This window comes from Grammomys surdaster, unplaced genomic scaffold (genome assembly GCF_004785775.1).
Source record: "Grammomys surdaster isolate TR1022 unplaced genomic scaffold, NIH_TR_1.0 349, whole genome shotgun sequence".
Lineage (NCBI taxonomy): Eukaryota > Metazoa > Chordata > Mammalia > Rodentia > Muridae > Grammomys > Grammomys surdaster.
In genome coordinates, this window is record NW_021604768.1 from 3408 (window position 1) to 17077 (window position 13670).

The window sequence follows — 13670 nt, forward strand, 5'->3', positions numbered from 1 at the left end:
TTAGTACATAACCCAGGGGTTTTCTTTTGTATAGGAGTACGACATTCTCGTTTCAAATGACCCTGTTTACCACAATTATAACATACTTTACGGCCGCCAGGGCCTGAGCGGCTCTGGCCCTGCAGGATAGCTGCTGCCAGGCCGGCGTTAGTCAGTGGGCCTCCAAGACCTCGGCAGACCTTTATCCAATCTGTCAGCCCTTTGTTTCTCCTAGGGGCAATAGCTGCCTTACATTCTGGTGAGGCATTTTCATATACTAATTGCTCGATCAATGGCTTGACTTGCTCTGGGTCTCCGAAAATTTTGCCTGCTGCTTCTGTCATTCTAGCAACAAATTCTGAGAAGGACTCCTGGGGGGCTTGTAATATTTTTGTTAAATTTCCTCCAGCCTCGCCCCTTTTCGAGAGGGCCTTCCATGCCTTAATTGCGGAGGCGGAAATCTGGCCATATGCTCCCCAATCATAGTTAGTCTGGTCAGCAACATACTGTCCTTGCCCTGTTAATAATTCGAAAGTCCACTGTCTCTGGTTGCCCTCTGCATTAGCGTTGGCCTTTGCCTGTGCTTGAGAAGCGTCGTGCCACAAGGCCTTCCATTCCATATACTGTCCCATATTAGGGAGGGCAGCTTTTACTGTGTTCTGCCAATCATTCGGAGTCATTGCCATAGTGGCAAATCTCTCAAGCTGCATAATTGTAAAATTAGCATCAACTCCATATTTGTTAACCGATTCAGCAAATTCTTTGATAGAAGCATACTCTACAGGCGCGTGGACACGGCCTCCTCCCGCGTCCTCAAACACTGGAAAAGCTTGTAACATTTTTCTTTTGTCTTCCTCTGAAAGGAAGGAGCTTGAGCCGCGTCCGTCCACATGAGGCGGAAGTGTGCCGGGAACATTAGGTTGGGAGGGCGCTACAGGCCGAGAGGCCGTCCGGCTTCTATCTCTCGTTTTCCCCTGCTTTAGATTTTGCGGCGGTAACTGTTTACCTATGTCTTCATCTGAGTCCTCTGAGGAAGTTATCCCCTCCGACTCAGAGGCATCACGCCCCGGCACTTCCTTTACCGGATAAAGAGATCTCTTTCTGAGGCTTCCTATCCTCCCGTCTCTCCCAAGAGCGTTCTTTCTCTCATCTCTCACTTCCTTGGACTGTGTGTCTTTGGAAGGGCCTTTTTCCTTAAATATACTTTTTCTTCCTTTTTCTTTCTGAATTCCTAAGCGCTTCTGTCCTGTCTCTGTCTCTGACATGCTGATTTGTACTATTCTCCGAACCTCACGAAAACCAGGAGTAAAAAAAGTGATCCTGCTAGCACCATGGCGAAAGCCTCTAACGTTCCTGCCAACTGGGGAGGGAAGTGAATCAAATCAAATCGAAACATATCTTTCAGAGAACGTTACCCCGTCCTACGGTTCTGGATTCTCGATGACGAGCGGCGGGTCTTCTAAAAACGTGCCGGCGATGGAAAATTCTCCCGGGTTTTTCGGCACCAAATGTGCAGGGCGCGCGCGTAGTGGTCTCGCCGGCAAAAACATACACACACGCACACACACACACACACCAGAATCCTTCCGTAGAAACACGTTTATTCCCATAAACCAAAATGGTGGTAGAAGACGACTCCCAGCCCTGGGAAAAGCCCTTATATACCCTAGAGCGGCGTAATCATCTCTGATTGGCCGCAAACTCGTAGCGCGCCAAACGCTGTGGGATGGGCTTAGCTTTGGCGGGCTTTACATGGCACATGCGCACTTTATTTGTTTACTAGGAAGAATTATGGCTGACAGCGCCACCTAGCGATGGCGGACTTTGCCAGCACCTGCCGCGGCTCCCAACAGAACCTGAGTGGCTTCTTCTTTTACATTCTCACTGTGGCCATGGCCATCAACAACACGGGGCCTCTGAGTGATGGATCAGCGACTAGAAGATTACACGGGGATTTCTGGAGCTGAGCTACAGAAATGTCTTGGATTAATAAGCATGTAGAAGCCAGGACCCATTAGTTACTTCATCCCAAGATTGAAGTAACTCAGAACTTCTCAACCCTCATGGTGTAACAATTCTTCTGTCAGGGAACTTGGTGTAGAGAGAACAACTACCAAGAAAGACTAGGACCACAGACAGACAACAGTGCATTGGAGGGGTGAAATTATATCACAGAGACCTGTTGATTATAGAAACCAGAAAAACAGTGCTTTGTTATGCCAGGGAATCAGAGACACACAAGAAAGAAGTTCTGAAGTGCCATACTACAGGCTCTGGATTACTATTTGGACAATAAAGATGGTAATCATAATTTGGATCAATGTCAATTCTCACTAAAGACTGTCTGACACTGATCCCCACAAATCTCCCTCCAGAGAGTCAGACTGGATTGGATATGGGCTCCTGATCCTGCATTCTTGGATATATAGTCTCAGGATTTTTCGCAATTCTGAAACTTCTATTTATTGATTTGTATCTCAGGTTTATCATTGATTGACCCCCAGTGTAGGAGCTATTAAGACGTCATTAAGTACTGCACATATGGATAAGAATGAGATTGATTAGGGTGTGGTAAGAGAATGTTCCCCCAATTCTGCTGACCTAAGTTCTTTCTGAGATTAACAGGGTGGAAGGAGATGATGGACTTAGCACAACTTCTCCTTTCACCTTCCCATGAGAGCCACGGCCCAGGAGCACACACACATACATATCCATGAGCACGACAAATGCAAACAATTAAAATCATTTGTTAAATGGATGAATGACTGTGAAGTTGATGTTGGCAGGAGCTGACCACTAAGAGGAGACTCATCATTATTGTGGAGTGAATAGGGACTGTCAACTTTAAAAGCCTACAGAATTTCAGTTTGTTTTGTTGGAACAGGTGTGACATAAGAGGAAGGGGGGGTCCATGCAGATCCGAAGATAATTGCAGGGACCAAGGACACTGGAAGAAGGCTCAATAAACTGAGTCTTCAAAGGTCAGGGGAGTCTTGAGGATGAGGTCACACTCAGACCTCCTGCATTTATCCAATTTTCCTGTGACATCTTGACTGTGATCTTCTCACAGAAGCTCTCTGATTTCTCCTGTTACAGCTATCTGCCCAAGTGTTCCTGGTTTCCCTGACAAGCTCCAGAATTCATGCTGTGCCTTTCCAGAAGACCAGAGAGGGAGCAGAAACAACAGAGGTGACTTTCCCTGCCTCCTGGCCATTGGCTCCTATCACTTGCAACTAATAACTTCTCCTATAATGAGACCTTTGACCGACCACAGGGTCCCCACCTACATCTTTTGATTTAAATTCCTGCCTGGACAGAACTCACACAGTCTGCTTCCTGCTTGTGAAACGTGGCCATCTTAGCAGCACAGAGGCAGACCTGCGAGCTGACCATGCCAGGGCGCCAACTGCACAGCTGGCTGCATGCTGTCGTTTTTGGGCTGCTGCTTCTTCTTATCCATGTGAAAGGTGAGGCTCACTAAACTGGCAAGGGGGAATGACCGGAGTCAGAGAATAACTGAGCTTGTAGAAAGGAAGGCATGTGGGACAGGGACAGAAAGAATTGAAGCCATAAATCAGACAGTCTCAAACTGTAGGTAAGGACCATAGGGAAACCCCATATGTTGAATGGTACCTAGCCAGAGGGATAGGAAAGCTCCTATACTCACAAGCTATACACAGGTGAACTGAGGGCGGGAGGGGCTGCAGTTGGGTTCCCTTCTTCTGTGTGCTGGTAACAATGAGGTGGAAATCTCACAATCTGCTGGCAGTTGATTACAGAAAACTAACCCACATGGCATCTCTCCACCAGGTCAAAACTCATCAGAGTCCAGTCCCATCAGAAACACACACACTGGCCAGGTCCGAGGCAGCCTTGTACACATGAAAGACACTAATACTGATATTTACATCTTCCTGGGAATTCCCTTTGCAAAGCCTCCTGTAGGACCACTGCGCTTTGCACCTCCTGAGGACCCTGAACCATGGAGTGGTGTGAGGGATGGGACCTCATACCCAGTCATGTAAGTTTTGGACCCAGAGGGTTTCAGGCACTCAGGTAAGACTGCCTCTGAGCTCTGGGCCATACTGTACATATCTTGAAAAATCTCAGCTATTCGGCAGTTTTCTCTATTTGTGGATGAGTGCCCCATGTGTTTTCTGATAATGTACTAAGGCTGGGTAGAACAACTGTACCAGGCTCCTGGGTCAGAGCTTCATACTCGTAGGGAATAACATGAAGGTACTAAGGAGAGAAACAAAGATAAAATTGTTCACACATTCCAATTATGCAAAGTGTTCTCTACCACAATGGGGGGGATCTCTAGGCATGATTAAATGTCACATATTAGGAACCAAGCACCATGAAACCAGGAGAATGCACTTCAGTTCCTTGAGTACAACAGTGATCAATTCTTGCTAACCCCCTCCTCACAGTCATTGTGAAAACCTATAAGGTCATGTGCCATTAACCATGGAACAAATATGTGTAATTAATTACCTCTGAAGACACTGCAGACAAGAGAAGTTCCCTGAGAGTCTGTACATATGATGACTACCCACTACCGTTTAGGGCAGCATTGTCTGTTGTAGCTGTTTAAGTCCAACACCCAAATATTACTATCTTAGATTGTTTTCTGCTGCTGTAATAAAGTATCAACAAAACCATCTTATGGGGGAAAGGTACTATTAGATGGTCCAGATTACAATCCATCCTTTGGGTAAACACAGTGAATCAAAACTACAGGAGCTGCTCACATCACAGCCAGGCCCAGGAACAGAGACTAGAGAATGCTTGCATGCCTGCTACTACTTAACTCTATTTTCTTATATAATTCTATGAATGTCATTACAGACAGCCAAACATTTCCATGGAGACCCTTACTAGTTTCTCTCTCTCTTTCTGAGACTCAGAAAGAATAGCATCCACCTGACTGGCAGCCTCCCTAGAAATCTGGCTCCATCCCAGCTTTCATGGAGTCTGTGGCCTTTCCCTTGGTCAGAAGGGACTTAAGGAGAGACTATGTGAGGAGCAGCAGCTGAACATGGCTGAGATGAAAATCTCCAGACTCACATTGGTTTTTGATCATCATCCATCTCTTGGAATATCTGTCTGCTATTTTCATCAGGTGTCTGCAAAATCACGATATGCCGAGTGAATTGGGCCTGCCAGATATGAAAATGATCCTGTCTTCCATCTCTATGTCTGAGGACTGCCTGTATCTCAACATCTACACACCAGTCCATGCCCACGAGGGCTCTAACCTGACTGTGAGTGTCAGGCTGTGGTCAGCTTGAGGAGAGGGCAAGATGAGTAGAAGGAACAAAAGCAACTTTAGTACTATTGCAGAGTAGACCCTGATAAAAGTCTTAGCTTACTTGGGTCAAAGGCCATCTGAGTCACATGAAGCAATTGAAGCCTGGGTATGAGACAAAGAACACCAAGCTCAGGCAGGAGCACCGAGCCATTAAAGGCTTTCACTCTTTGATAAAAATAGAACTCATTCGATGACTTTTTCTCTGCAGAACCACTTAAAGGCTCAAGATTTCAACACTGAAGTCACCCAAAGTTACACTTTTGAATGATCTGTTGTGACAATGAGAGTTGATGATCCTTTCCATTTTTAATCTGGAGAGGTATCCATAGAGACACCCGTCTCTGTTCCACTGTGAACAGCATGAGTAATGATGACATCACTCTATACATACAGGCATGAATTCAAACTGAGACTCATGGTGGGAATGGGGACAAGAAATACACTAATGGCAGTGTTAGAGGGTCCAGGCTGTGGCCAAGGCCCTGAAGTCCTGAGGATTTTTATATATTTGTGTAGCTGCACGAAGACACAAGAGTTGTTAGTCTAGTAAGCAGACAAGAGGGCTTGGAGAGCCTAAGTACTTCCTGGCTTCCTTCTTGACTTCTCCAGGTGATGGTGTGGATCCATGGAGGTGCACTGGTCACAGGATCGGCTTCCTTGTATGATGGATCTCTATTGACAGCGACAGAGGACTTGGTGGTTGTCACTATCCAGTATCGTGTAGGTGTCCTGGGCTTTTTCAGGTAAGGCTATTACTGGGCAATAGTAGCTGATCAGAAACTAGATAGCCTTTTGATCCATGTCCTTCCACTTCTCAGCACTGGAGATGAGCACGCCAGAGGAAACTGGGGATACCTGGACCAAGTGGCCGCCCTACGCTGGGTCCAGAAGAACATTGCCTACTTTGGTGGCAACCCTGACAGTGTCACTATTTTTGGCGAGTCTGCAGGTGGCGCAAGTGTGTCTTCACAGGTTGTGTCCCCCATGTCCCAAGGGCTCTTCCATGGAGCCATCATGGAGAGTGGGGTGGCCCTGGTGCCTGACCTAATCTCTGACACCTCTGAGATGGTCTCTACTGTAAGTGTTTTCAGCCCTGCTGCCTAAGCCTTTATACTCTGGTACTCTGGTGTTTTGTTCAGTGGGGAAATCAAGGACCATGGGAAATAACTGTTTTCCAATAATTTTTTTATTTTAGTTTTTTATCTTTAATCATTTTTTATAGTTCAGTCATTATCCTCCTTCCATTCTGCCTTCTGACAGTTCCTCATCCCATTCCTCATTCCCCATCCCCAAGAAAATGTCCCCACACACCCACAAACCCCTCACACCCCACCATACCTCCTCATTCCCTGGGGCCTCAAGTCCCTCAAGGGTTATGTGCATCTTCTCTCATTGAGACAAGACCAGGCGGTCCTCTGCTGTGTGGGTCAGAGGCCTCTGACCAGCTTCTGTATGCTGCCTAGTTGATGGCCTGAGAGATTTCAGGAGTCCCGGGTTAGTTGAGACTGCTGGTCTTCCTATGAGGTCTCCCTCCTCCTTAGCTTCTACCAGCATTTCCCTAATTCAACCACAGGGACTCCTGGCTTCTGTACATTGGGTGGGTATAAGTATCTGCTTTTGTCTCAGTCAGCTACTTCTTGGACCTCTTGGAGGGTCACCATGTCTGTAAGCACATAATAACATCAGTAATGGTGTCAGGTCTTGGATGCTCCACTTAAAATGGGTCCCAATTTTGGCGTGTCACTGGACTCCTTAGCCTCACACTCTTTTCCATTGTTGTCCCTGCAGTTCTTTTAGACAGAGACAATTCTAAGAGTTTTTGACTGTGGGAAGGCAACCCCATCCCTCTACTTGATGCCCTGTCTTTCTACTGGAGGTGGACTGATGTTGGACATTTCATCTAAGGACCCTCCCTTTGAGTCCTGAGATTCTCTCACCTTCCAGGTTTCTGGTACATTCTAGAAGGTCCCCCTACCTCCTACCTCCTGTAGTTGAATATTTCCATTCATTCTGCTGGCCCTTGGGGCTTCACTCCTGGTCCCCTCTCAATACTTGATCATATTCCCCCTTCCCCCTGCCATTCCCCCTCCCCTCACACAGTTTCCTCCCTCTCTCTGCCCTCTGGTTTCTTTTCCCTCCCTGGTGGGCTTAAAGCATTTTTACTTGGTCCCTATGGCTTTTTAACCTTTTTGAGTTCTATGGATTGTATTCTGGGTATTCTGGCCTTTTTTTGACTAATATCCACTTATTAATGAGCACATACCATGCATGTCCTTTTGGGTCTGAGATATCTCACTCAGCATGATATTTTCGAGTTCCATCCAATTGCCTGCAAAACTCATAATGTCCTTGTTCTTAATAGTTGAATAGCATTCCATTGTGTAAACAAACCACATTTTCTGTGTCTCTTCTTCTATTGTCGAACATCTGAGTTATTTCTAGCTTCTGGTTATCACAGATAAGGCTGCTATGAACATAGTGGAGCATGTACCCCTCTGGCATGATGGGGCATCTTTTGGGTATATGCCCAAGAGTAGCTTAGTTGGGTCTTCAGGTAGATCTTTTTCCAATTTTCTGAGGAAACTCCAGATTGATTTCCAGAGTGGTTGTACCAGTTTGCAATAATTTCTGCGAAACACGGAGGGTAGCATCTACACACTTCTACTTCATACTGAATAAGTATTCTCCCTGTCTAAGAACTAGGTCCTTGCAGTTTCTATCATTGGCAAGCATAAGCATGCATGTGCTTGGGAGCTGGTTCACTAGTTTTAAATAGGGCTTGGGGTGCAAGCCTGAGGCCATAAGTTCAAATCCCAATAACACACAAAAGGCTGGAAATAGTAACATGTATCTGTACTTCACAAGTTACTCTCATCAGGTGGGAAGCAGAGACATGAGAATCGTAGGATGTTCATAAACCAGCTCATTAGTGTAGGCACTAACAAAACAAGAAGTCACCCGGTCAAATAACGGGGACAGTAAAGGCTGAGACTTTGTTTTCCAAACTTCATGTACAAACCTTTAGACAATTACACTTCCACCAATACATGAAACTCAGAAAACTAGGTGGAGAAATCAAAGCTACTCTAAACAAAAAGAACAGGTATGCAGGTAGAAAAGGCCCTGCCTGCTGGCTGTCAATTTGAGCAATTGTACAATGGGAACAATATGTATTTATTCCAATCCACACTATAGTGTCAGAATTAGGCACAACAGCATCAACTTGGATTGAGAACTCTTTGTCTTGCCTCATTCCCTTTGCAGACGGTGGCCAACCTCTCTGCATGTGAGGGCATGGACTCAGAGACTCTGGTGCGCTGTCTGAGAGGCAAGAGTGAAGAGGAGATGCTGGCTATTACCAAGGTTGGGAGACTTGTGTGTCTGGGACAACCTGGACTACATGATGTGAGATTCTGAATCAAATATCTCATCTTCATGCTTTTGTGTACTTTCAGTTCTGTGTGCAAAATAAATATCAAGATAGGCTAATCTAAGTGTAGATTCTCCTCCAGGGTGAGCAGATCACCCTGAAACTAGTGAGAAATGAGAAAAAAGTAGAGCTGACTCAGTCAATATCAGGGTATTTATTTCACTAACCATCAGCTTTGACTTCTAATGCTACTCAGGTCTTCAAGGTGATCCCTGCTGTGGTGGATGGGAAGTTCCTACCCAGGCATCCCAAAGAGTTGTTGGCATCTGAGGATTTTCACCCTGTCCCCAGCATCATTGGTGTCAACAATGATGAGTATGGTTATAACCTTCCTAAGGTGAGGCACAGTTTCAATCCCTGGGAGCCTGGTGAGCATATTAATGCTAAGCCATAGAAACTCAGTGCATCTTTAATCCAAGTTCATCAGAAGCCTAACTTACCATTGTCTTCTGCATCCCAGGCCATGGGCTATCTTCAGACAATAGAGAAAATAACCAGACAGAACCTGCAGGCTCTTCTGAAGAATGCAGCAGTACAAATGGTGAGATATATTTAGTCCTCTCCAAATAGAGTGGTCCCTCATATCTCCTTCTCAGACAGCATCTCTATTAGTACAATCAGTACATATTGTGATTCTGTGTGTTGTCCTCAGACCTAAACCCTATGTCATCCCAGGCCACATTCTCCCAGATAGCAAATGTAGCTGCCTACTAAATTTACACTATGCCTAACCTCATTGTTCCTTATCTCCTGGTGTAGAAGCTGCCTCCTGAGTGTGGTGACCTGCTAATGGAAGAGTACATGGGGGACACTCAGGACCCAGAGACTCTCCAAATACAGTTCAAAGAGATGACAGCAGACTACCTGTTTGTGATGCCTGCTCTCCAAGTAGCACACTTTCAACGTGAGTATATCTGTGACAAGACTTATGGCCCCATCTCAGAGACGGGAGTCATGGGTGATCACTGTGGAGTGCAGTGGTGTCCAGGTCTCCTCATGTCTAGTTTAAGAGAGTGAAATCTGAGTACACAGGAGAACATTTTTTGCTGATACTCTATTGACCTAACAAAACCACTCAGCTGGGAAGGCCATGAGCAGTGATTAGCCAAAGACTTTTCCACTGCTGCTGCTCCAGCCTTGATCATCCTCTCCCATTTAACTTCTTTAATTCTGAGTAACTTTTATTGATGCAACTTGTTGTCCAAATATTTATGAGAAAAACTTCAGGTGAGAGGCAACTAAGTCATTATTTGTCCCCATCCCCAGGTTCCCATGCCCCTGTCTACTTCTATGAATTCCAACATCGACCCAGCTACATAGAGGAGCCCAAGCCACCCCACGTGAAGGCTGACCATGGAGACGAGGTTCCTTTTGTCTTTGGATACTCATGGGGCATGAAACGTGAGTCTTTATTTCTTTATTTGAACTGAATGCGGTCTTGGATGACTTCCTGTAGGGATGCTTGAGCTTTCAGTCCTTTCCAGAAAACCTAGGTTATGAGAGAGTGAAAACACTCACATGTGTACCACATCATGACTTCAAAAACAATGCTTAGATTAGAATCTACACCCTTTCCAGTCTAGCCTATGATGGAGGAGCTGACATCACATCAGGGCAGGAATTGAATTGGGGATCTTGAATACTGAATAATGAAGAAGAATGGCAGAAAAGATAATAGTTTGGGGTCAGATAACAGCTGAGATGACGCATGTGAAGAATGACTTGACAGTCGCATGAGGTGGCATACACTTTGTCTTTCTCATGACTCCAGCTAACTTCACTGAGGAGGAGAAGCTGCTGAGCAGGAGGATGATGAGTTACTGGGCCAACTTTGCACGACAGCGGTGAGAGCACTCCCCTCAACCTGACACATGTGGGTCCCTATATAGGGCTTCCTTTGAATGGTGGCTTTCTAGCATGCATGAATCTTCCATCACATAATATAGTGTCTTTTCTACACAATAACACATTTATACAGATTCTTTGTAGGTGTCAAGTGGTCCTCTCACTGTGATCCAGCTGGTGGGGCTATAATGCTATGGTACTATTCCTTAGATATTGCCTCCTAGAGGTGACATAAAATAGGTCAGATAGTTTCCCCCATATGAAGCATTAACTCGTGATTGACACTTGTATGCACATATCAGGACACCTACCCCAACAGACCCCTTAACCAGTGTCCTAATCGTTCCACTGCCCTCACCCAAAACGTAGGATTGGGCTTTCGATGACTGTAACCTTACTATTCTTTGCTGGCTGACACATCCACAGGAACCCCAACAGTGAGGGTCTACCCCACTGGCCTGGGTTGGACCAAAATGAACAGTACCTGCAGCTGAACACCCAGCCTACTGTGGCCCAAGCCCTGAAGGCCAGTAGGCTGCAGTTCTGGACCAAGACTCTGCCCCAGAAGATCCAGGAGATAAACGGGGCTCAGGGAAACCATGCTGCAGTGTTCGGTATCAGGACTGGGTGTGGGAATGAGGGCAGAAGGGGTCATTCTGAGGTTTAAGGTCTATTTTTTTGTTCCAACACTCAGAGAATCATTTCTAATCCAAATGTTTTCTCTTTCAGACATGTATGCGGCACCCTTCATGTGTTACATCTTATTCTTCTGGGCAAATTTTTATTGGTTTTAATAAAAGTTTCCATAACGTTGTAGATATGTGAACCCTAAGTACCCAGACCGTCTTTAACACTTCATTGAAACTAGGCTCCTTCTTCCTTCCTTTCTTCGATCCTTACTTTTTTTTCTTTCTTCCTTCCTTCCTTCTTTTTTCCATTCCTTTCTCCTTCCTTCCTTCTTTTTCCTTTTGATTGTCCTTCACTCTTTCCTTTCTTCCTTTCTTCCATTGTCTTCTCCCATCCTCACTCTCCTCTTCTCCAAGCCCAAGATGCTCTTCAAATGAAGTGGGTGCTTCAGGGACTGTAGACTACAGAAGATTGACTACATCAGAATCCTGTATCTTTTCTTTGCAAGTTCATGTTTTCTCATATTTATAACTGACAACAGGAAACCTGATTTCTCTAAACCCTATTGCCTTCAAAATAATGTTCCCAAAAGATCATAAACTATGAACTGCACTCATAGCATCAGTGGCCTCAAATAGTTGAAGGCCAAGATAAAAGCATACATAACTCTGGGGCATGATAACAAAACCCACATCTCTGAAGCAAAATAAAACTCATAACTTTAGTAACTTACAACAACAGTAACAAGTGTACATTCGTATAGATTGTGAAATTCGGGGTTGAGATGCCCACAGCTTTGCTGTGTGGTGAGAAACAGTTCTCTGGGAAATCAGTCTCAAGGATTACTTCTGGTGCCTTCTCCTGGTGGAATGCGTAAACAAAACCATTCAAGGATAGAATTAAGTCCCTGCTGACTTGAAGTGGGGGGCAGGGAAGACCTTCCTGTCAGTGAGACTGACCACTTAGGATGTTTCCATTTTATATGTACATCACTGACTGAAGTTCCTACTGCCAACATGCCTGTGCTCATCAGCTCTGTATAGACACACTGAACTGGGTGTCAGTTATGTTTGAGACTTTAACAAGTTTCTCATTTTTGATAGCTTGAGTGTGGATTGGTTCTATGGTGCTAGGGATTGATCTTAGGACTTGTGCATGGTGGGCAATGGATCCACCCATGAACCCTCAGACTACTGTGGATTGTTTAGATGAGATTGAATTAATCTCTTTTAGGTATCTGGTTTAGTAAGTCTGAGTAAATCTCAAGGCATGTACCCGCCATCATATCAGATTCCCCCTTGCTTCCCATAGGTATTCCCTCAGGTCCTTTGGGTGCCATTAACTACTTTTAACCCTGCTTCAGAGTAAACATGACATTACCTTATCTTAATATATTAGGATTTGTCTCTAATCCAATATAAATAAAACATTTTGTGACTGGTTAGGTCAGTTCACATAATGTTTTTGTTTCCTTTTATTGTAGAATGCCATCCAAGTGTGCACACAACACATTTTATCCACTTACCAGACTATGCATAACTGTTGTCTTTGTTTATCACCTCTTTTCTTTGAGAAAGTTTCTATGTAGCCCAGGAGGGCCCTGAACACATAATCTTGCTGCTTTGGCTTCCTCAGTAGGTGGATTACAGTTTGAACTATTGGATTATACGGGGCACACATCCTTTGTTTGGATTTTAATAAGCTGTATGGAAATTATTACAAATGATTTTATGTGATCTCATGTATTCTATTGTTGGCTTTACAATCTAGAGCAAAATTCTATGTCTTAAGACACGTGTTAAACATTTAAAGAAGTTGTAAGACTAGGGATATAGCAGTGGTAAACAGCTTGCCCTGCATTAGCAAAGCCCTGAGCACCATAAAAAGTTTAAAAAAAAAAAAAAGACAGCCTAGATGACATAGGGCTTGAAATCTTAGTTGCTCAGAGATCTGAGGCCAGGGATCACAAGTTAAGACTTGCCTGACCTATACAGCAAGCTCCTGGAAAAACTGGAAATTTTAGTTGTGGTCTTTCTCCACATAAAATGTACAAAATAATGACTGTTAGGCGGTGGTGGTGCACACTTTTAATCCAGCAGTCTGAAGGCAGAAACAGGTGGACCTCTGTGTTCCTGATCAGCCTGGTCTACAGAGAGAGTTCCATGACAGACAGCGACACACAGAGAAACTCTGTTTTGAGAAAAAAAAAAAGTACAAAGAAAACCAGAAAAATCTAATTCATCTCAGTGGATTATTAAAGAAGGGGAGGGAGAGAAAGAAGAGGAAGAGGAGAAAGAGAACAGCAACTAGAAACAATGTAAAATAAAGTGATGGTGGTGGGTGGTCTTGGAAGTGATGTGGGTAGATAGGCATGCATATGACACATTGCTTTCATTTATAAAATTACTGAAGAAAGAAAATCTCAAGGTTCTTGGAATACAGCTCAATGGTAGAGGACTTAACTGACATATGTAA

General features: G+C 44.6%; 2 protein-coding genes across 2 annotated transcripts in view; one reads left to right on the forward strand and one right to left on the reverse strand.

Annotated features, from left to right (window-relative positions):
* Window positions 1–3336: 3336 nt before the first annotated feature.
* On the forward strand, window positions 3337–11384 carry LOC114630961 (acylcarnitine hydrolase-like). The gene is made up of 13 exons (XM_028779273.1): window positions 3337–3446; window positions 3790–4000; window positions 5105–5246; window positions 5903–6036; window positions 6112–6370; window positions 8558–8656; window positions 8920–9060; window positions 9184–9264; window positions 9483–9627; window positions 9990–10124; window positions 10495–10567; window positions 10995–11182; window positions 11298–11384. The coding sequence occupies exons 1-13, from the start codon at window positions 3371–3373 to the stop codon at window positions 11360–11362; spliced, it is 1749 nt and encodes a 582-aa protein (XP_028635106.1). The 5' UTR covers window positions 3337–3370; the 3' UTR covers window positions 11363–11384.
* Window positions 11385–12514: 1130 nt separating this feature from the next.
* Window positions 12515–13670, reverse strand: part of LOC114630964 (acylcarnitine hydrolase-like) — a 16733-nt gene continuing 15577 nt past the window's right edge. The window contains exon 10 of the mRNA XM_028779276.1: window positions 12515–12549. Coding sequence (XP_028635109.1) covers window positions 12515–12549 — 35 coding nt within the window. The remainder of the gene's footprint in view (window positions 12550–13670) is intronic.